The sequence below is a fragment of the Phyllostomus hastatus genome, unplaced genomic scaffold, assembly GCF_019186645.2.
Source record: "Phyllostomus hastatus isolate PE091 unplaced genomic scaffold, TTU_PhHast_1.1 phas_contig_1048, whole genome shotgun sequence".
Classification (NCBI taxonomy): Eukaryota; Metazoa; Chordata; class Mammalia; order Chiroptera; family Phyllostomidae; genus Phyllostomus; species Phyllostomus hastatus.
Window position 1 is genome coordinate 38,546 of NW_025333513.1, and position 22,466 is coordinate 61,011.

At 56.7% G+C, this 22,466-nt stretch overlaps 2 protein-coding genes across 2 annotated transcripts in view; one reads left to right on the forward strand and one right to left on the reverse strand.

The window, feature by feature from the left end:
* Positions 1-15,671, forward strand: part of TEAD3 (TEA domain transcription factor 3) — a 22,359-nt gene extending 6,688 nt beyond the window's left edge. The window contains exons 4-16 of the mRNA XM_045834433.1: positions 3,571-3,822; positions 5,717-5,781; positions 9,454-9,516; positions 9,722-9,784; positions 10,561-10,572; positions 11,148-11,285; positions 11,396-11,445; positions 12,031-12,092; positions 12,899-13,032; positions 13,208-13,381; positions 13,582-13,722; positions 13,802-13,954; positions 14,142-15,671. Coding sequence (XP_045690389.1) covers positions 3,571-3,822; positions 5,717-5,781; positions 9,454-9,516; positions 9,722-9,784; positions 10,561-10,572; positions 11,148-11,285; positions 11,396-11,445; positions 12,031-12,092; positions 12,899-13,032; positions 13,208-13,381; positions 13,582-13,722; positions 13,802-13,954; positions 14,142-14,255 — 1,421 coding nt within the window. The 3' untranslated portion in view covers positions 14,256-15,671. The remainder of the gene's footprint in view (positions 1-3,570; positions 3,823-5,716; positions 5,782-9,453; positions 9,517-9,721; positions 9,785-10,560; positions 10,573-11,147; positions 11,286-11,395; positions 11,446-12,030; positions 12,093-12,898; positions 13,033-13,207; positions 13,382-13,581; positions 13,723-13,801; positions 13,955-14,141) is intronic.
* A 4,139-nt stretch (positions 15,672-19,810) lies between these two features.
* Positions 19,811-22,241, reverse strand: RPL10A (ribosomal protein L10a). The gene is made up of 6 exons (XM_045835156.1): positions 22,137-22,241; positions 21,728-21,802; positions 21,560-21,640; positions 21,057-21,205; positions 20,249-20,421; positions 19,811-20,015 (listed from the first exon to the last, which is right to left on the reverse strand). Exons 1-6 carry the CDS (start codon positions 22,139-22,141, stop codon positions 19,845-19,847), a joined length of 654 nt encoding a protein of 217 aa, XP_045691112.1. The 5' UTR covers positions 22,142-22,241; the 3' UTR covers positions 19,811-19,844.
* Between the last annotated feature and the right edge of the window lie 225 nt (positions 22,242-22,466).

A 22,466-nucleotide genomic window follows, 5' to 3' on the forward strand; every position in this document is an offset into this window, starting at 1 on the left:
CACCCAGAGGCACTTCTGGCTCTGACGCCTGAGGCCCTGGCTGGTCAGACCGAGGGGAGAGGTAGACCAGGCCACAGAAGGCCCAAAGCCTGCTGTGATCGCAGGGCCTCTGCTGAGAGGTCGTCTGGGAGTGGGTGGGAGGAGCAGACGGAACCAGAGTGGGGCTGACCCCAGCCCCCAGCACTGGCTTCTTTCCCTTCTTTCTCGATCTGCCTCGGCCTCCCCGTCTTTCTGTCATTTGTCTCCCTTCTCTCTCCTTCCGGGCTTGCCCTCTTCCTCCTGGCAGGGCTGTACCTGAGTTTACTCACCTCTCCCCTTCCTGACCCTTTTAGCCCCTCCTCCCTTTTTACCCCACCCTCCAACCCTCCCCCATACTGTCTCCCCCTTCTTGAGTCTGTCTCAAGCTCCACCCCCTTGCCCCTCACTTGGGTCTTTCTTCCTCTCTCCCCTCTCGATGTCGGTGTCGAAGCCCAGGAAAGCTAGAGGTTCTAGACACCTGGGCAAGCATCAGCTGGTGGCTGGGGGCTGGCGGCTGGGGGTGGGGAGCCTGCCACCCCTCCCGACCCTCTCTGTGCAGGGGAGATGCGACCCTGCCCTCACTGGGCTGCCATCCCAGGGGCCTGCCCTCTCACCCCAGGCAGGCCCCTGGGGAGCCCGACCCCACCCCAAGCCTGAGTCCCACATGTGCCTCCATCTAGACTTGCAGCTGTCTGAGGAGTCCATAGCCTCCTCCCTCACCCCCAGCTTGGGTCCCAGAGTTTCGGGGGTCTAAGGAGAGGAGGGTGGGCACACACTAGTCTCTGTCCTCATCCCATAGCAGTGACTCTGGGAAGACCAGGGCAGTCAGCTGGGACCCCTCAGGCTGGCCCCCTCTGGAGTGTGCAGGAGGACGGGACCCCAATTCAGTCCCCAGCCTGGTGCAGTTGCCTGCCCACCATTGCCCCATGGGCATGCCTCAGCCTGGAGGTGCACGTGTTCTGTGTGGGTGTCACCCGAGCACCCACAGAGCGTACCTGCACACATGTGCTCCTGTGCATGGCTGTGCGGTGTGGGGGCCCCTGTGCACCCCTGTGTTGGTGAGTCTGCCCACATGAATGTTCCTAGAAGGTGGGTCTTGCAAGTGCCTGTGAACCAGCAGAAGGGAACGACGGTGGTCCTTGTCTCCTTGACTGTCCTTGTGGCCACCCCCTGGCTCCCCTCCCCCTCACCAGCTGCCAGCGGTCCCAGCCAGGGGCTGCCCCGCCCCCCCAGTCTGTCCCGGCCCCCAAGTGCTCTTGTGTTCACCATATTTGGCCACAGTGCTCCTGCGGGGGGCGGGGCAGGGCTGACATCACCCCGAGAAGGGGGGCCACCGCCTGGATGAGGGGAGGTGGACAGGGACTTGGGGGAGCCAGGAAAGTCACTTTGAAAGTCAGCTACCAGGACCCCCACGTGCTGGGCCTCCACTCGGAGGGTGTCCACAGGGAAGGGTTTGGTGGGAAGTGGGTTGCAGACTCTGTTGGGGGGGTTCTCAGCCCACTGAAGCCCCTCTCCTGCCTCCCCTCTGAGAGTTTGTGACCATGTCAGCCTGGGTGGAGGGCAGAGGCCCTGTATCCCGATGTCTTCAGTAGAGGAGTCTCTGGGGCTCTCAGAGTCCCTGTCCTCTCACATTCCAAGAACTTGGCCTCGGGAGTTGAGGAGAGGGTGGTGATGGGGTGAGAGGCTGGCGGGAGTAGGGGCGTGTGGCCCCTGATGGTCTGGGGCATGGCTGCCCCCCCACCCCCTGCCGCCTGGTTGCCCCCCCCCTTGGCATGGAGAGATATTCCTGCTGGTCTTGGAGGCCTCACTGGAAGGGCTACAGCAGGGTTAGGGTCCTCGAAGTTGCTCCAGCCGCTAGGACTGAGGGGGACCCCGTGGCCTGGACCCCACTGGACACATTTAGGGTGGTTGCTGTGACAGCTTGGCTTCTTTTCTAGTGACAGGTGGTGGTGCTTCTCAGCCCCATCTCCTTGCTTAAAACACTGAAGCCAGATTGCCTGGGTGCAGAACCGTGCTCTAGCACTTACAAGCTGTGTGTCCTCGAGCAAGTTACTTAACCTCTCTGTTTATTGATTTCCTCATGTAAAGTGAGAATAATAATAGTATCTACTCCACTGGTTATTGTGAGAATTAAATGAGTCAGTGTGTGTAACATCCCAGAACAGTGCCTGCCTTTTGGCAGGTGCTGTCATTAGTAGTAATATTAAGTCAGTAAACTCCGTGTCCATCTGACATTCAGGCCTCCCAGACCCTCTCTACCCTATGCCACTAGCCACCCCCTTCAAGCTTTCCTAAGCAAACAGGGGTCCCCACAGGGAGTCCCTCCACCCATCTGGCAGGACCTGGAATTTATGTTTGAGGGGAAAGAATTCCCCTCCCTGGTCTCTGAGGGGTCCCTCACCTTCCTGCCCTGCTCTTGTTTGCCCTGTGGCCCAGAGCAAAGTCCCATAGCCTGTCCATCTATTCAGGACCCCATTCAGGGTCCTCGGCCTCTGAAGCTCCCAGGACCCTGGTATATACTGGACATGCAGATTCCACGGCTGGGGCGGGGGGGGTGGGGCGGGGTTGGGGCTGCATGTGTTGGGGGGACTGGCTGGGTGTGCTCTAAATTCACAACCCAGCCTGGCTTTTCAGGGAACTCAGAGTTTGCAGAGCCCTGGCCCATCCACAATGTGGGCCAGGGCGGGGCAGGCGTGTGGGTGGTTTACGGCTGCTGTAGCGCAGGGGTGCGGGAGCCGGAAGTGGGATGGAAGAGCGGGTGGGGTTGAGCAAGGCTGTTGGCTGGGCACCTTCTCAGCTGCTCCCTCACCAGCCAGTGTCTCTCTCGGGATTCCTGGGGCACCTCCTGCCCCACAGTTAGGTTCCTCAGCAGGGCTCTTGCTCCAGAGTATCTTTTGGGGAAGGCAGAACCTCACCCTTCCTTGGTCTGGGACCCTTCTCACCCCAAAGCAGACCCTCAGCACGGCTGTCCTGCTGCTGGGGAAGAAGAAGGGGTGGGGGCTCCGTGGCTGGGGATCCTGGCAACAGGGAGGGGGCACTGGCAGAGTGAGCCCAGGGGCCCCTCCGAGAGCTCCAGGCTCGCAGGGCCCCGCCCCTCACAATCCTGCTCTCCCTGCTCAGCGTGCGGCCTTTGACAGCTGCTTGGTCTCAGGAGCCCGTGCTCCTCACCTGAATGGTGGACATCACTCCGCGCCTCCCTGTGTGAGGACTGAATGAGTATGAGAGTGCCTCCCCCCCACCCCCCCAAGCACTGTGCAGGTGTGAGGTTTTGTTGTTGTTGTCTCCGATCACCGCCAGTACCATCGTGAGTGTCCTGAGTCAGGCACTGTCATGATCCCACTTAATGCTAACCCTCATAACCTCTAGGAGACCCTTTGCCCGTTTCACAGGACCAAGGGTGAAACAGGTGAAGTAACTCACCCCAGGTCACACAGCACTGAATGAGCAGGACCTCTGGTCACGTCCACCTCGGCCAGAGCACCTGCCCCTGGGTGGGAGATTGCTGTGGCCTGGGAGGACCCTGGCCCTCACTCCTCTGTGTCTACCCCCCAGGCTCAGGCTGCCCAGGGGGCTCAGGCCCGGAGCCCAGAGTAACCAGCACAATAGCGTCCAACAACTGGAACACCAGCAGCAGCCCCGGGGAGGCCCGGGAGGATGGGCCTGAGGGCCTGGACAAGGGGCTGGACAACGATGCGGAGGGGGTGTGGAGCCCGGACATCGAGCAGAGCTTCCAGGAGGCCCTGGCCATCTACCCACCCTGCGGCCGCCGCAAGATCATCCTGTCGGACGAGGGCAAGATGTACGGTGCGTGTGGGGCAGCATGGGGACCCTGGACAGGACTGGGGGAGGAGGCTCGGCCCTCCCCACCCCTCCCCCGGCTCTCTGTCCCCTCGCCCAACCGGTTTGGCCAAGTCCTAAGGCTGCCCGCCCGCACGGGGCCGTGGGCGAGTCTGTGCGTGCAAGCCCGTGTGCCTGGATCCTCATAAACAAGCCAGGCCTGCTCCTCCACCGCAGCCCGGCCCACACCTCCGCTCCCCCATCTGCTTCTCTCCCTGCTGCTGGCCTGGAGGTTTCGGGTTGACTCAGTGGGCCCAGGAAACTGGGACTGTCCAGTGTGCTCCAGGCTAGGCCTGGGAGAGGATCCCTCCCCTGGGAGGGTGTGGGAGCCCGGGGCGAGGCTGGGGCAGGAGTCCCAGCTCACAGCAGGGCCTGCAGGGGAGGCCTGCAGAGGGTGGGAAGCCCACTGGGGCAGGGCCAGTGTTGGGATGAGGGCTGGAGAGATTCGTTCATTCCTCAGACCACCTCCCGGGTCCCTCCTCCCTGGCCCCTCTGTCTGCCACCTGGTCCACCTCCTGCCTTGGGAAGGGAGTGTCCCCTCTTGTCCAGAGCTGAGAGGGTTCTCCCAGAGCTGCATTTTTGGGATAGCTCAACCCTTCTCAGCCTGGCTCTCTGCCAGCTCCCTCCAGCCCTCCCTGACAGCCAATGGCCAATGGCTGAGTGAGGCAGGCCCTCAGCCTGGCCCCTCCCGGGATCCAGTTCCAGGGCAGTGCAGGCCAGAGGCAGCTGGGCGGTGCTAAGGGCTGCCCCAGTCCCCTGCCCCACCCACTTGCCACGCCCACCCCTAGCACCAGGGCGCCCCTCACCAGGCAGGCAGATGTTCCAGGGCACCTTCCACAGGGCAAGGGCTGCCTGGCCCCTCGGCCACCTCCCAGATGGCTGGGGCAGCCCCACGGGTATTTTTAGATGGGGTGGAGGGGGGCAGGGGGGAAGGGAGGAGCAGTGGGGCCAATTCTGTCATCAAAGAAGAATTTGGAGAATGTGGCCATTCTGGGGAGGCTGCGAGGTTAGGGGGCAGGGGGCCTGGATTTGGGGGTAGGAAGCACACACCCTGAGAACGCCGACTCAGCCATGTGTCCCAAGCACCCCTCCCCTGGGGCCAAGCCCCGGGCCCTGGGCAGTTTCTGGGCCGTCAGAGGGTCCGTGGTGCCGAGCAGTGCCCCACCCCATGGCTGACAGGCAGTGGGGCTCTCTCACAGGGCGGGAAAGACACCAGTAACCGGTGACACGGGGCTGACAGGCTCCAGGGCACAGTGACATGCTCAGTGACACATCCTGACAGACATCAGTGTGGGGGTGTGTTGGGGAACATCCAGTCCTTCGTGCCTGTTCTACCGGAGAAGGGAGGGACCTGCCCGGGGTCCGCCGCCATCATGTGGGCACAGCTGGGAGGGGAACCCAGTCCAGAACGTTTTCACACTCGGCAGCGTTCGCCTAGACGTTGACAGCCTGGGCAGGCCTCCCTCACACAGCACTACATACCCTGGAGAGATTTGCAGCAGGCAGCCAGCCCTGGAGGAGGGAAGCACTGCTGGGGGGCCCAGAGTGAGGGGCCCAGCTGTCCTGCTGCCCTTGGGCCACATCTGCCCCTGTCTGTCTGCAGGGAAACCTGTCCGGCTGCCTGACTGCCTGGCATTGTTCCCCCTCCCTCCTAGTCTGCTGCCCCTGGCTTCTCCACCCCCCTCTTCGCTGAGTAGCCCCCAGGTCCTGGAGGCAGTGGGGGCTGCAACAGCAACTTCCCCAGCACCCTGGGCTGCCTTGCTTGTGCCTCTGAGGGTGGGGGCTGGAGTGCAGAGGGTATAGAGGGGCCCGGTGTGGGTTCCAGCCTCCAGCCCCTCATTTTTCCCTCACCCCGCTCTAGGTCGGAATGAGCTGATCGCACGCTATATTAAATTGAGGACGGGAAAGACTCGGACAAGAAAGCAGGTAAAGAGGCTACTGATGCTGTGGCCCCTCCGCCTGCACACACTCTCCCAGCCCCTTCCTGTCCCGACCTCTCATACTGCCCTGCCCACCTCCCTGAGCTGCCTTCGCCCGTCCTGCCCTGCCCCTTTCTCGTGACTCCACAGCCCCTCAGGCTGCTTCATCTCTCAGACCACCCACCACCGCACCCAAGACCCGAATTCGGTTCAGTGACCACAGAGAAGCCCCACTGGGCAGCTGCAGCAGCTGCATGGCCCCTGGCCAGCCGTAGAGACAGACGGTGGGTGGATGAGCACAGAGCCAGGGGCAAGGCTGAGATGGCATTGTGCGCTCGAAGTGGGACAAGCTTCTAACCCAGCCCAGGCAGAGGGAGGCGGGAGGGAGAGCTAGGAAGGCTTCCTGAAGGAGGAGACATGCAAGATGCATTTTTAAGAAGGAATAGGATTTAGCCAGGCAGAAAAATGTAGAGGATTCTTCAAGGCTGAGGAAGTTGGATATACAAACAATTGTGACTCCATATAGAGTTCACTTGATATTAATTTATTTGGTCAACAAATAAATTGGTTACAGCAATCATACGAGGTAGGTACAGTAATTATCTTCATTTTACAGATGAGGAAACCAAGGCATGGGGAAGTCTGAGTAACTTCCTCAGAGGTGCTTGGCTGGTAGGTGGTGGATTCAGGATTGAGCCCACTAGGCAGGAAAGCCTTCCGTCTGCAGGGTGGGGTGAGGTGGGGTGGTGGGAAGGATAGAGCTGAGGGCCAGTGGGGACTCAGCTGGAGGCCTGAAGGACGGGTTTCTCCTGGGGACAGCTGGGGGCCATGGTGGCAGGTGGCAGAAACGTTGGTGATGGTCTAGAGACAGGCACCTAGATCAACAGCAGTGGTGGTCTGGGTGGTGGCAATGGTGAGGGCAGTGGGTGACAGGAGAGACAGCTGGGTGGCTGGCCGTCCGAGGCATGGCGAGTGGCAGAGGTGAGTGGCAGGGCGGTGACGGGAGACCTGAAGGGAGTTGCTGGGTGGGCTGCCTGTGGGGTGCCCCGGAGGGTGGCAGGCTGGAGGCAGGTGCCTAGAGGAGTAGAGGCCTCCACTGACCCTCAGCCCTCCCACCTGCCTGGGGTCTGGATGGGGTTTGGACCTTGTGTCCACCTCCCCAGCTCCCCTGTGGGCATATGAGAGGTCTGACCTGTCCTACCCGTCATCTCAAAGGAAGGCTGTGAGTCCGCCCACCCAGTGAGGAGCCGGGACTCTGCCTCATTTGTTCAGGCATTTGCCAACCCACATCCAGCTCATGTCACACAGCATTGATTGATTGATTGATTTAACATAGTACTGAGCTACCACAAAGTTCCAGGCACCAGGGATGCAGCAGGGAACCAGACAGCCAAGGGCCCTATTCCCTGGAGGCTGGGACCCCAAGAGAAGCACTGACCAGTCACACCCCTGGGTTTAAATGCCTGCTCCCTACCTGCGGGGAGGGGTGCTTTGCCCCCAGCCTCTGTCCTTCAGCCGTTAGGTTAGCTAAGGCACTGAGGGCAGAGGAGGCTCTGTTCAAGAGCTTGCCGCTGCCGTTGCTGTTATTATGACTGTGAGTATAAACAGAAAGCTGTCCCAGCCTCGAGAGCAGGCTCTGTCTCAGCATGTCTGCTCACCCAGCAGATGTGTTACAGGAGCTTTGCCAGAGCGGGCAGGGGCCGAGGGGTCTTACCTGCCTGAGGCCTAGCGGGGGCAGCAGAGCCTCTTCGTTCCGGGCTCAGCAGTACAGCTGCTCCTGGCCAGGTATCCTGTGAAGGCCGGCCGGTCAGTGAGGTTTTATTTTAATTATAAAATAAAATTATAAAACAATAGTTATAAATAAAACCAGCCCCGGCTGGTGTAGCTCAGTGGATTGAGCTCCAGCCTGCGAACCAAAGGGTCACTAGTTCCATTCCCAGTCAGGGCACATGCCTGGTTTGCAGGCCAGGTCCCCAGTAGGGTGCTCGAGAGAGGCAACCACACATGGATGTTTCCCTCTCTCTCTCCTTTCCCCTCTCCCTAAAAATAAATAAATAAAACTCTTTTTAAATTTTAATTAATTAATTAATTAATTAGGCCAGCTGTCAGCAAGCTCAGAATTTAAAAAACTGCTGACCTTTGTCACTTTGCACGGATGGCACTCCTCTTCATACCTCCTTAAAGGGGACCCATCCTGTGGCTGTGAGAACAAGGCATGTCTTTATGTGTCTCAAAGAGCAAGGAACAGCAAGGTCATTTTGGCTTTTTGAATTAAAAAATACAGTTTTAGTTTTTTTATAGATATTTACAGTAATTAGTAGCAAGTACAATGTTTTCATATTGAAATGTGGTGGCTAAATGTGACATTAGGATAAAGCCCTATGTGACTTTCAGCTGTTACCGAGCTGAACATTTGGAGGTGGTTCTCTGTGCTAAGGGGCCGAAAGAGTCCGGCTGGCATAGCTTGGTGGGAAGCAGGAGGCTCTGAGGTCAGACCACCGGGTTCGGCTCCCTGCGCCAGCCTCCAGCCGTGTGACCGTGGCTGCCTCTCCTGCCCGTGCTTCGATGTCACTTCTCCATGTTGCCCTGACGGGGAGATGAGTGGGCCGTGCGGGCAAAGTGCCGGGAACGACAGGTGTGCCCAGTGAGCGTCAGTGATCCCGCAGGACCTGTGTCTGACTCCTGCCCAGTGTCCCCAGATGAAGCAGCGGAGGGGCGGCCCAGCATCATATGCATAGTAACTTTCAGTCTCTGATTAAGAAGAAAAAGAAACTGTTGCTTTGTGGGGATAAAAACAACTTGCAGAGAAAGTGATAGCAGTTGCTGGTAGTGAACTATGCGGCAGCCCGGACGAGCCAGCCCTGTGTCCCTCGTGTTTCAGGTGGAAACAGTTGCCTCCGGGCTCTCTGAGGCCCCGGGTCAGGTCCCCGGCAGTGTCGGGGTCTGTCGTGCAAGCCAGTGGCACACACACCCTGACCATGATTAGCTCAGGTTTGCCGGGGAGGAGGCACTGCAGAAAAAATGTAATTAAGAGCACCTACTGTGCGTGTTCGTGTTCACTGCCACTTACTAGTCCAAGGTGAAAGGAGGCACGCTGGGGAAGGAGTTGACCGAGCAAAGCTTCTGGCAGCCTGGCTTGCAGGCCACAAGCTGTTGGGGTGGCAGGAAGGCACAGGCATGGGACAGGGGAGGGCGTTTGTAGAAAATACGGCCTGATGTACAATCTAATGGCCCTCGCCAGCCTCTATGAAGCCAGTTAGAAAAAGCTGTCTCCTCGGAGGGTACCAGTGAGAAAACGTCACCCCTTCGGGGAAAAATGAGAAGATGCTCACACTCTTCCCTCTGGGTCAGATGCAGTTCTACACCAGGGCTCATCGCTCGGCCAGCAGGGCTTGGCCTGGACTTTAGCTCTCTCCTGGTTGGTGCTCGTGTGCACAACCTGCACCCCTTGCACTGTGGTCCTGGAAGCCACCGCAGGCTCGTGACCCAAACGGGGCCGAGAGGAAAGCAGAATTGCCAGGGCTGCGGAGTGAGTGTCTGCCCACAAGGGCCCCAGAGTTCCCCCCACTCACATTTGTTCCCACAGACGAGGGCTGGGGCGCTCCTTGCCCATGGTCACCCGTGCTGCGCCTCCTCACTGTCTGTTTCCCTCTCCGGCTGGGCGCGGGGCGGCCCCCAGGTGTCCAGCCACATACAGGTTCTAGCCCGGAAGAAGGTGCGGGAGTACCAGGTCGGCATCAAGGTACGTTGGGCGCCTGACCGGAGCCTCCAGCCCCTCCTGGGCCCCTTGTGCACGGCGCCACCACTGCTATCTCTGCACGACTCAGGCCTGGCCTTGGCCGGCTCTTTGGCCCCCCTGTGCCTCTGTTCTGGCTGAAGCTCTGTTCTTGCCTCTTTTCCCACTTCTTCTGCTCTTTCTCTTTCTTTCTCTCTCTCTCTCTACACAGGTCTCTAGCCACTTGCAGGTTCTAGCCAGGCGGAAATCTCGGGAGATTCAGTCCAAGTTGAAGGTATGGGGTCCCTTGCCACTTGGCCCGCTCCACCCAGGCCTGGTGCAGCTCTCTGACCCCAGCTCAGGGTGGGCTGAGGCTGAGGAGCTATTGGGAGAGGAGGGGTCTCAGAAACACAAGCAGCAGCAAGAAGCGCAAAGGCCACCGTAGGCCTTTGGAGACTGAACAGGAGCCCCCAAGGACAGCCAGCCCTACAGTGAGGGAGAGGAAGACCATTAGGGAGCCACTATGGCCCACCTCTCTTCTCCATTTTCTTTTTTCTCCTTCCTCCTGACTGCTGCTTGCTGGTTGCATGGGAACTTCAGGTGGGTAGGGTGGAGACACTGGAGGATACTGGCTGGCAGAGCTATTCTGGTGGGCATGGCTGCCCCTTGCCTGGGACACCATCCCAGCTGCTCTGTGCTGGAGGACCCCCGTGGCCTGGCCTCATATCAGGGCCCTGTAGGCTGCATCTCCTTCTCTTTGCCCATAGCTGCCCAGCGGGCTGAGCCTCCCACCGCTGCTCTCCTCACCCATAGCACAGCTCCAGGGGACATGCCAGACCCAAGGGGCACCTGTCCTCCATCATCCTACCCTGTCCAGGGCACCCCCGGCTGGCAAGCCTCCCCCTGGGTGGCAGTGGGGCGGGAGGAAGGTCCACAGCCACCCTGAACTTCCCTGGGCTCCCAGGAAGCTGACAGCCAAGTGGGCGTTGAGTGGAGGGAGGTGAAAGGACACGACCCCACAGTCTGTGCCCTTCACGCGCCCTTCTAACCCGTCCTCCCTCTCCTTCACAGGCCATGAACCTGGTAAGTAGCACCGCCCCTCCCCCAGGGGGAGTTGAGGGGAGAGCACCCAATATAGGATTTTCAAATTATGGATTATAAATCAGTTTAACAGGTTTGCAAACAGAATTTTTTTTTAATGAAGTGTAGTGGCTCTCAAACTTTAGCCTGCATCGGGACCACCTGTAGGGCTTGCAAAGGCAGGTCCCTGGGCCTCGGCCCCAGAGCTTCTGAGTCAGCAGGTCTGCACTGGGGTGGAGCATGTGCACCTCTAACAGGCTTTCAGGCGCCGCTGCTGCTATTGGTCCAGGGACCATGCTTTGAGAGCCAATGACGAAAAAGAACAGAAAATATGACAGTGCATGACACAAATAAGGGGAAAGATTTGGGTACATGCTGGGTTATGGACTAAAATAAATTTATTTCTTACTGTGGGCTGTGGCTAGAGGGGTGAAGCCCACGAGGGAGGCAGGCCTGCAGAGGGGCGGAGGCTCCCCTTCGCCCACACGCGGAGCCCCGAGAGCCTGGGAGGGGCCCTGAGATACCGTGGGTCCTTCCTCTGGCCTGGCCCAGCCCTCACAGGGCCCCTCCCTCCCCAGGACCAAGTCTCCAAGGACAAAGCCCTGCAGAGCATGGCCTCCATGTCCTCTGCCCAGATCGTCTCCGCCAGCGTCCTACAGAACAAGTTCAGCCCACCCTCCCCTCTGCCCCAGGCCGTCTTCTCCACCTCCTCTCGGGTACAGGGGTCCTGGGAGGTGGGGCTGGGGCGAGGGACTGCCCACCGGGCTGGGCCATGGTGAGGGTCACAGATACTGAAGGGCCCCTGGGCCTCCTCCCATCTCCGCAGTTCTGGAGCAGCCCCCCGCTCCTGGGACAGCAGCCTGGACCCTCTCAGGAGTGAGTATTGTGGTGCGTCGTCCGCACCCTCTGCTTTCCCTTGGAAACCACACTAGACTTCCCCTCCCACCTGGGTCCCCGCAACAGCTAAGCAAAGTTTCAACTCAAAAACAGGATGGAGAGCGCCAGTAAGAGCTCATGCATCTGTCTGTTCACTTGTGTGTTGGTTCATTCATCAACCCACTCATTCTCTTGTCATCCGTCCTGCAATCATTTTTTGCTCAGTTAATCTCTGAATTCATGTCTCAGTCAGCGAGTGAAGTAGTCAAGGGTACTTGGTTCCTTCAAGTCTCAGATGACTTTCTTCCAGAGACACCCTCAGTTTGCGAACAGCTCTTCAGGTGGGGCTGAAATGCTATATTAAATGTGCACATCAATTGTGAGATGCAGCAGGATTTCACAAAAGTTAAAATGGGAAGAAAACAAAAGTTTGTGAGTCAGCTTGTCAGCATGCATTTCTGGGCCTCTGCAGAAAGGCTGGGTGGCTCCTCCCTGTGGGGATCCCAGACGAGGCCCCAAGTGACTAGGCCAGATGGAAGGTGGGGAGCGGGTGGCCCTCTAACCAGGCTGTGCTCCTGTCTGCAGCATCAAGCCCTTTGCACAGCCAGCCTACCCCATCCAGCCGCCCCTGCCACCGACACTCACCGGTAAGTTCCCCAGGAGGCTGCCGCCGCCACCTGTCCCTCCCTCAGCACCTGCGCTCTGCTTGGAAGAGCTGGGGCCCCCACTGTGTGTGCGAGTGCACACGCAGGGGGAGGGGAGTGGTGGCATCTGCAGGGAGGGGGCAGGCCAGGAATAGCCCCCTGACCTTACACAGTGTTGGCTCACACTGTGCCACAAGGACACCGCTAACCAACAGTATCACACTTCTAGGTTGTATGTGTGTAAAATTCCTTATAAGGAAGTACACCAGTGTCTGAACAGAGCTTTACTCTCTAGGTGTTGGGATTCCGGATAATTTTTTTTTATATCCTTAAAGAGAGGGGAGGGGTGTGGGAGAAGGAGGGAAAGAAACATTGATTGGTTGCCTCCAGCATGGCCCCAGCCAGGGACCTGGCCTGCATCCCAGGCGTGTGCTCCGACCCGGAATCAAACCAGCGGCTCTTCAGTTTCCAGGATAGCACTCAATTCACTGAGCCACAGCAGCCTGGGCAGGATTCCGGATAATTTTTATTTTTTCCTTTTGACTTGTATGTATTTTCTGTTAGAACACACATGAACAGTGACAAAGGAAAAATCCACTGGTGTGTACTACTAGGGCCACCACGCACAGTCACACAGGTTGTACACTGTACAGAGGGACACCTGGCCAGGGGGTCACAATCCAGCCTGCGTTCCTGCCCGGAAGGGGCGCAGTTTTCTAGTTTGTACAGAGGCTCTGCGCAGGTGGGGGCGGGTCCGTACAAAACCGCACATGCACACCCATGGCGTTGAGGGTCCGTCTCATCCCCAGGTTACGAGCCCCTGGCCCCGCTCCCCCCAGCTGCTGCCTCTGTGCCCGTGTGGCAGGATCGCACCATCGCCTCTTCCCGGCTGCGGCTCCTCGAGTATTCCGCCTTCATGGAGGTGCAGCGAGACCCTGACACGGTAATGTGTTTAGGGGTGGGGCGAGGGGAGACCCCGGCACCGTGGACCAACGCCACTGCTCAGGGTCACTGGCTGGGGAAGCGTAGGACGGTTCTGTCTCTGCAGCCCCTCCCCCACGCACCCGAGGCCTGTGCGCTCGGGGGGCTTGCTGACCCGGGCTGGGCCCTCCCCACAGTACAGCAAACACCTGTTTGTGCACATCGGCCAGACCAACCCCGCCTTCTCCGACCCACCCTTGGAGGCAGTGGATGTGCGTCAGATCTACGACAAGTTCCCTGAGAAAAAGGGTGGACTGAAGGAGCTCTATGAGAAGGGGCCCCCTAATGCCTTCTTCCTTGTCAAGTTCTGGGTAAGCCGCCCTCCCTGCTCCAAACAGCCCCTCCCCCAGAATGTGCCATCCACTCCGGCCCTCCCTACTGACCACCTCTCCCCATGGCCTGTGGGTAGTGCAGAGGTAGGTGCTTGGGCAGGGCTGTGATGTGGTGAAACAGGAAACTGCCCTCTGACCTCCAGCTCCTAACACCACCCCGCCCCTCACCCCTCACCCAGGCGGACCTCAACAGCACCATCCAGGAGGGCCCGGGAGCCTTCTACGGGGTCAGCTCCCAGTACAGCTCAGCCGATAGCATGACCATCAGTGTCTCCACCAAGGTGTGCTCCTTTGGCAAGCAGGTGGTGGAGAAGGTGGAGGTGAGTGAGGGCCAGGGGTGGGGGTGAGCGACGGGGCCGGGAGCAGGCTGGCTTAATGACGCCTTCCTCTTCTCTGCAGACGGAGTACGCCAGGCTAGAGAACGGGCGCTTCGTGTACCGCATCCACCGCTCGCCCATGTGCGAGTACATGATCAACTTCATCCACAAGCTGAAGCACCTACCAGAGAAGTACATGATGAACAGTGTCCTGGAGAACTTCACCATCCTGCAGGTGAGGATGACGCAAGGGTTGGGGGGGTCCCGGGAGGGCGCCAGGCACAGGGGCCTGAAAGCGGAGGTGGCCAGACCCATTGTTCAGAGGAAGAGACTGAGCCGCAGAGGGGAGCAGGGTCTGCTCGGCCTCCACTCCCCCAGCCCTGTGCTGCCTGACCTCCTGAATCCTACTGCCCGGCCCCCAGGTGGTCACCAGCCGAGACTCCCAGGAGACCCTGCTTGTCATTGCTTTTGTCTTCGAAGTCTCCACCAGCGAGCACGGGGCCCAGCACCATGTCTACAAGCTGGTCAAAGACTAGGGTGTGCCCCGCCCCCACCACCAGGATTCAGGACAAACATCTTTTTCACACACCTGCCTGGCGAGCCTGGGGGTCCAGGACTGAGGATTCGTCTGCCTGCCAGGACTCAGGACCGGGACCCAGGAGACCTCCCCATGTTACCCCAGTGCACACACTCCCTGCCACTGTTCTGCGCTTTAACTGTGGGAGAAGAGAGGGGAGCTCAGGGGTGTGACAGCCTAGCTGGGATGCCAAGACCATCACCCAGTTCTGCCCAGCCTCAAATGACTGGGAGGACACTTTTGGGCTCAGGTGTATGTGGCCACTGGCCCCTCAGGGGAGTGTGACAGGTGGGTGAGGGAAGACGAGGGAAGGCAGAGCACAGAGGTCAGAAAGGAGTGTGGAGGTGGGGTTGGGCTAAGAAGAAGAAAAGGGCTCACACTCTTTGCACTTGTTGTGTGCCAGGCCCCCTGTGTGCCTGGTGCACCCTCAGACCCTGCAAGGCAAGCGTGGGTCTCGGTGTCTCGGATGAGGAACTGTGGGGTGGTGGGCAGAGCTGCCCGTCCCCAGAGCCCAGGTTTACACTACCTCCCTGCAGCACACTGGGCCCAGGGGGTGGGGGAGAGACTGCACTGAGGGACTGGGGCCAGCGGGGTCGGGGGCCCCTTGGCAGGAGGAGAAGCTGCTTCTGACCGGACACGAAAAAGGAGCAGCAGGTACTCAGCACATGTCAAGCACCCTCTGTCAGCCTGCAATTTAGTCTTGGGGCCTCGGGAGCCTGCTGCTCGACCTCCCCCAAGCCTCCCTGGCCCAGATCCTTTGTCAAGTCCCCTAGCAGCCTCCTGGTGGGGGTAGGCCCTGGGGGACAGGCCCAGGCTCAGAAATAGGCCGGAGGGTCCTATAGGAAGATGGAGACTTAGCTTCTGGGCAGACCCGTGGCCCAGGGACAAGGGGCAGCAAAGGCTTTGATGTTTCATCTTGCCTGAGACTGTGGTTCGGTGAACCCTCAGTGGGTGCCGCCGCCTGTGTTGTTCCTCACCTCAGTCTCCCCGCCTGGAGCAGCAGCCCCCAGACCCAGGTCTGGGACTGAAGGTGAGCCCTGCCTGCTGCCTCTTCCCAACACCCAGGCCCCTCAGCCGCCGGTATTTATGAGTTTCATATGAAGTACTGTGTCCTTCCCCTCCTTACCCCGCCCCGTCCCACCTCCCGCCCTCCCACTCTGAGCTTCCTGAAGGTCCTCACAGTTTGCATATCGCTCAGGCCACCTCCAAACCCAACCTAGGTTTTATAATGTGTATTATATATTTTTTGTGTATTTTTTAAATCCAGCTGTGATGGGTTATATCATAAATGTGGCGCAGGGCTGGGGCAGGTGCCCTCAAGGCCTGCTCCAAAAAAGAATTAAAATTATTTGTTTGTGGGTGAGTCGTGTGCCAAACTTCTGGGTTGGAACAGCTTCAGATGGACGCTCCTAGGTTAGGTCCTGGTGTGTCACCCTGTCCCATCTTTGCTGGGGCACCCAGAGCCCCACCGATAATCAGAATAGGTGTGATTCTGGGTCCATGAAAGCTGTCCAGCTGCAAGCCCCTCTTGCCACAAGCTGAGCAGTGAACTGTGCCCAGAGCTGCCTGAGCTTTTCTGTTGCTTTGTCTCTCTCTTCCTTTTTTTTTTTAATAGAAAATCTATTTATTTTGCCTTATGATCTAAAATTCAAACTAAAGACCACCTTTGGCATCTTTGTGCTCTAGGGCACCGGTTACTGGATGGAATAGCTTTTTCTTTAAGTGAAGTGACTTGCCCAAGGTCACACAGCTGCTGCAGTGGGCCCCTGCTAAACCCCCACAGCCTCCACACTGTTAGTACTGCCCTTACCTTCCAGTCCCTCCCCCTCTGGCTCCGGAGGAAAGAGCCTCAAGAAGGGTGAGTGCGCGCCCAAGTGGATGGCTGCTGGCCAGGGAAGCCAGATTGCACGCTGCTCCTGCCTGCCTGGAGAAGCACACAGCGGGACCTCAGAGCAGGGGTGGAGGGCAGGGAGGCTGTATCCTCAGCGGACATGCATTGTTTGTCAGAAATTCAGACTTAAGTGGGCATAAGTACTTTCCTTATTTTTTTTTAATTTCATTTATTTGTTTTTAGAGAGGGAAAAGGAAGAAGAAAGAGGGAGAGAAACATCAATGTGTGGTTGCCTCTCAAGAACCTCCTACTTGAGACCTGGCCCATAACCCAGACATGTGCCCCGACTGGGAATTGAACCAGCGACCCTTTGGTTCGAAGGCTGGTGCTCAATTCACTGGGCCACACCAGCCAGAGTGGCATTTGTATTTTCATTTGCTAAATCTGGTGACCCTACTGTAGCATCTAGAGTCTTCTAGATCATTCTGGTCCAATCTCCAGTTTTGCAGATGGGAAACAGGCTGAGGTTACTATTCTCACTCAGCCTGTCAGTGACAACACCTGGTCTGCTGGCTCCAAGTCCAGTGCACCTGGTATACTACCTAAGTAATTGGGTGGCCACTCTCTTGGTCTACCACATTGGAGGGACTCCAGACTGTCACTAGTAGAATGGGGAGAGTACCTTGGAGCTCCAGGCAGGTGGAAGGAGGACCTGGAGACAGAAATTGGTTTATAAAGAACCCACCATGTCCCAGGCCTGGGGCTGGATGCAAAATATAATCTCTGCACTAATAAGTGATTACATCTATTCTACACTTGAAGCATCATTGAATGGGACTTGTTGCCTTCGCTAGTCTCCTGGAGTAATCAGCCTTCAGGTAACTTCTTTAAGAATAATGTAGGTCTCTCACGCAGAAAATTCAAGGAATGAAATATAACCAGCCTCCTTGCTTTCTCTTTTTCTACCCCCTGCCCCCAACCACAAATGTAACACAAAATGGGTGATGACTACTTTGGGGGTTCCAAAGTAGGGAAGGAACCAGGATAAGAAGGGTCTTGTGAGCCCAACGTCCAGGGCTCTCAGGGAGGTGGCTCTCCCATCCAGTGCTGGGGGAAGCTGTACGGAAGGGCCAGCCAAGCTGGAGCCCAAAGAAGGGACCTGTGTTCTGGCTGTCCTGCCCTCTGCGTCTCTGTTCTGATGTTTCCAGGGAAAGGGGAGGGGTGACGTGCTTTGTCAATTCCAGTCAAAGCCAGAGCACTGTCCTGGGGGGTCATGAGGGCGCTTCGTTTCCCTGTAGCACAACTGCTGGAAAACTGGGGCCCCCCAGATACCTGAATCCTAAATTCTAACTCAGGGGCACACTGAGTTTGGACCACCATACTACAGGCTGGGATTTAAGGAAAGTAGCTCAACCCTCATTTGCCATAGAAACAGCCTGTCCCCCCACGTGTTCTCATTTTCTTTCCTGTTTCACTGCCTCCTTTCCTTTCCTCCTGATGGAGGTGCTGTGGGCCTCTTGAGGGCAGCCGTGTCCCTGAGCAGATCCCCAGAGCCGGGCTCAAAATGGTGAGTCAGTGTTTGTTTAATACAGTTGGTTTGTAAGGACTCTTACCCCAGTACACAGGGCTGATTTATAAAGTGGAATGGGTTTGATTTAAATTCAGATTCAAGTTCCCAAGTAGTTCTGGAGTTTCCAAAACTACTTTTTAAGGATTTTATTTCTTGGCTTACTTCAAGCAAGAGGGTGCGATGGGTTTTGTTCTCCCCATTCATCAGGACACTAATGAGGTGTCCTCAGGATCATCTCCACTCAGTCTGTCCTAAACCCACCATTTGTGCACCAGGCCCAGCACACTTATGCACACGACTATACAGTCACCACTTAAGCGCTGCTGTCACCGTACTGTGTCAGGCACTACGCAAAGCACACAATGCTTTTAAGTTGGTACTACTGTCTCTCAGGTAGTATCACTATCACCCACACTTCACACAGAAAACTGGAGTTTCAGAGAAGTTAACAGACGTGCTCAACAGGCTCACAAGGTTCCTGGAATTCAAACTCAGGCAGAGCGGGGAACTTCAGCCCACAGATGATCATGTGGCTGGTCATCTCGCACCCACAAACTGAGCATACATGAGAGGTTACCAGAGACCTCGGAAACCCTTGGCTGCACTGTGACATTATTTACCACGATACCATTGCGGGCACAGACGTCTTCCTGGCTTAGGCTGGGAGGGGGACTGCACACGGGTGCCCATCAAGGCCCTCAGGAGGGGCGTCATAGGTACAGCTGGGGGCCTGCCAATTTATGCCTTTGCCTCATGGCTCTATTTTTAAACTGTATTCAGTGCTCTATAAGGAGTTTCATGGTAGAGACAAAGCATAACACATACTCACACTTGTAAACTACTTTTGTATTACATCCCCCTAGTCAAATTTTCTTATTTTCCTAAGTATTGTCCTCCACTACTACCCCCACATTGATGAGATGACAGATTATAGAACTTCAGAAATTCCAAAATAAAAATCATTTCACTCCAAGTTAAATATGGTCAAATTTTACACAAGCTTTCATTTTTACTATGCATAAACCTCAATAAAATTGGGCCCTAATTTTATAGCCAGGTTTCCCCCTCCTTAGGTAAGGGAACATCGTTCAACAAGCCTATTCCACTGCTCCTACTGCTTCAACAGACCACAGCTAGGCCTGCCTGCAGAACCAAAATTCATTGCTCATCTGATTCCATGCAGCTATTTTATCTGCCAATTTTGTAAATGCTTAAATGGTAAAGAAACTGCTCAAGGTCTTTGGTGAGAACCTTGTACAGTTCTTAGTTTTAAAAAGGCCAAATCTTGTTTTGAGAAGGTGCAGCACTTTTCTTTACACTTTGGTTTAGCCTTTCAAGCTCAATTAACATCAGTGGGATGACTGGATCCCTTTATTTACCACAGTTAAAGTAGATTCAAGTAACAGCTGTTTGCCAGTGCAGCAAGCCACTTCCCAGCACAAGTCCCTCTGGTCAAGGAAGAGGGCAGAGCCTGGAGATTTCCACAGCCCAATCCCACCTATCACTCCCCTAAAAGATCAGCAGGGTCCAAGAATTATTGTATTTTCCTAAAAATATTACATAATAAAACACTACCTTAAATATAGGGTATTCAATGTATGGTCAGGCAAGCAAATGAGACCAACTTCTTAGGGTTTGTGGACCGCTGTCAGAAGGATCTAGGAACCCAATCTCCATCTGTAACAAATCTGTGACCCTACAGACCAAGATCCCAAATGCATGACTTACAGGGGTCAGAAACAAAAAACCAACCAACCAACCAACCACACACTGAGAACCCAATACACAAGGCATACATTAAGCAAGCTGCTGAGAGCTGAGTCAAGATCCTCAGTGTGAAGCTTCTCCACTAACGAGCACCAGGAGCACACAGGCTGGAGCCCTGCCCCTGAAGGTTATTAGAAAAGCTTCGGTCCTGGTTAGCAATTGTACTGTCACAGGTTATGGACATCTGAGATCAGAGTAAGGCTGCAGTTTTGAGGATAGTAAGAACCTCTCCTGGTTTACAGTATGGGTGAAATGGGTACCCAGCACTGTGCTGTGGTACGCAATGTCAACTTCCAAAACACCTCCCGCCCTGTCCCCTACTGCTCCATGTCACAGGCAGACACAATTAATGGTAGCAGTATGGTTTATTAAGCTGTGCCTTAGTACAGGCGCTGGGGCTTGCCCATGGTGCTCTTGATGTACAAAGCTCGGACGTTCTGCCAGTTCTTTTTGAGTAGCGACACCAGGAAATTGACAGCTAAGTGGATGTTGTACACAAGCTCATCATCTGTCATCTTCACGTGGCCGACAGCCACTGCCAGACACAGCACCTGTGGGGAGAGGACGGTCACAGGTTGGTGGCTAGATGAGGGGAACATGGGAAGACTGGAAACACACACAAGGCAGGTGGCCCACCCTCTGGCCCCAGGCCAGGAAGATGGGGGCTATCTTACGTATCAGAGAAATGCAAACCGGGGCTCCTATTTAGAGAACGTGGGCAAGCTCCAGGACCCTCCCACCTGCTACCAGGGCTGAACCTATGCATCCCGCCAGACCTCCTTACCTTCTTCATCTGGAACTTAATTGTGGATTTGACTTCATCAACTTTGGCCACCATGTTCTCATTGTGGGTCAGCAAGGAAGGGAACTTGCCAGCCTTATTCAGGCCTGGGCCCAGGATTCGTGGGATCTGCTTGATCAGAGACTCTGAAGCCAAAAAGGCATCATACTTCTTGGCTGGTAAAGGGAGTAATGCATTGCATGCTTAGGGCCCTGAAAGGCTGACCTCTGAACAGGGCTCTGGAAACCAACCACCAAAGTGGTCCCTAACCAGCACTCTCCCCTACCCCCCACTGCCCTCTCCAGGTACCAAGTCTCTTGAATCACCTCCTCGCTCCAATGTAATCATCTCCACCCTTTGGACATTTACCAGTCCAACATTCACAGAAAACCTCGCATCAGAAGCCCAGGCTGACCCACATCCCATGCTGCAATTGAAAATTACACTTCGACAACTTTCTACTTTCTCACTACAACAACTGGGGTATCCTCTCCTACCTGTAAAATGTTTAGGGCACAGATTCAAAAGAAATTAAACTGGAGCTTAAAGTGGAAATTACAATTCAGAACACCAGCACTTGACTAGTCAACAGATCCCACTCACCTGTTTAGAAAGGACCATCACCCAGCTTCCCTCCCTTATAGTAAAACTCAATTCTCAAAGCAAATGTAAAGAGAGCTTTCCTAGCTCAAGTTTACCAACCACAGCACACCCTTTCGGTCACAATCCCACCCTCCTTATTTTAAAGTCCGTACGGCAGAAGTACCACTTTTCTACCACCTGTCTGTCCACACCGCATCCCCACACTCACCCAGCTTCTTGACCAGTTTCTTATTCTTGTTGAGTTTCTTCAGCGCCTCAATGTCCATGTGGGGGATGTCCACGGCCTTGGCCTCATCGCAGTGCTGCTGGTCCCCCAGAACACACACGGAGAACTTGGGACGGGGAGTGGACTTAAGCCTGCGGTTGTGGGGACAGGACAGGTCACGCTCAGCCCTGGGTCGCACGGCAGGTGAACGGGTCTGGGACCACGGCAGCCACTGAGCCTTACCCAGCGCGTCCACGTTCACCAACAACTAGTCTGGCTTCTCAAACTAGCCGGCGGGCTCGGCCAAGGCCTCCCCACGCCTCCCCTCTTGTTTTAAGACCCAGGGTGGGGGTCCGTCCAGCCGCGCCTGCACGGAGCAGGGCGTCTGAACTACCCGGGCACTTCAGTGCCACGCGTGCCTGACCCCCTCGGACACAACGGCAGCCTCGAGGCAAGAGCCTGACACCGGGGCACTGAGGGCTGGGTGGGGTCAGAACGGTGCCAACCTGACGGTGCCCGAGAAGCGTTTGTCCTTCTGGGGATCATAGTTCTTCAAGCTGATCTGCAACTCCACCGTCTCCAAAAACCTTAGAGAAAGTAACGAGTTAGTCAGGGGCCCGTCTCCCCAAGCCCCCAACCCCAGGGACTGCCCTCCCGCGGAGGCCCGCGCTTACTTCCGGCGCTTGCGCTGGTTCCCGTGCAGGACTTCCCGCACCGCCTCGTAGAGGGTGTCGCGGGAGACTTTGCTGCTGTGAGAGAGAATCAAGACCCGCGCTCAGGACTCGGGTGACGCGGACCAACACCCTCGACCTGGTGAAGTGCCTGAGACTTAGTGAATGGGGAGTTACGGACACCAGGTTAGAATATTTGGGTCCGAGAACCAGAAGCAGGCCCGGGAAAGGGGGACCGCCCCGGCGGCCTCGCTTGGCGCAAGAACTTGGTGCCGTAGGCGGACGACCGGCAAGATATGCCCCGCAGCGATGCAAGGGCAAGAATCCCCCAATCCCGTCCGTAGGGTCTCCTTCCCCACGGAGGCGCCTGGAGGCGTGGATGAGTACGGATAGCACCCAAAATATCACTCACCTCATGACTCCTTACGCCGCAAAAGCCGGAAAAGGGACTAATTTAATTCGCGCATGCGCTCAAATAGGGATCTTGTTCTCGCGAGAAATGCCTTGTGGCTTCCCTCCTGAGTGCGGTCGGACACTTCATCCCCGCGAGCGCCGGAGTCTGCGGCCGCTGGAGGGCGCTGCAGCGCGTGGCACCGCTAGATCAGCTTCCAAACCACCCGAGACTCTGCGGTCCTGCATGCGCCGGGGCACGTTGAGACTCCATCCTCGTTTGCGGCAGCAGCTGCCGGGCCCGTAAGGAAGAGGCTAGGTCCCAGGGCTTGAGCTTCAGAAGTCACATATA

Coding starts and splice junctions, on each gene's coding strand:
- RPL10A (XM_045835156.1), bottom strand. Junction 21,641..21,727: donor AACCAGCGCAAGCGCCGGAA/GTAAGCGCGGGC, acceptor ACTTTCTCTAAG/GTTTTTGGAGACGGTGGAGT. Junction 21,206..21,559: donor CGCTTCTCGGGCACCGTCAG/GTTGGCACCGTT, acceptor CCACAACCGCAG/GCTTAAGTCCACTCCCCGTC.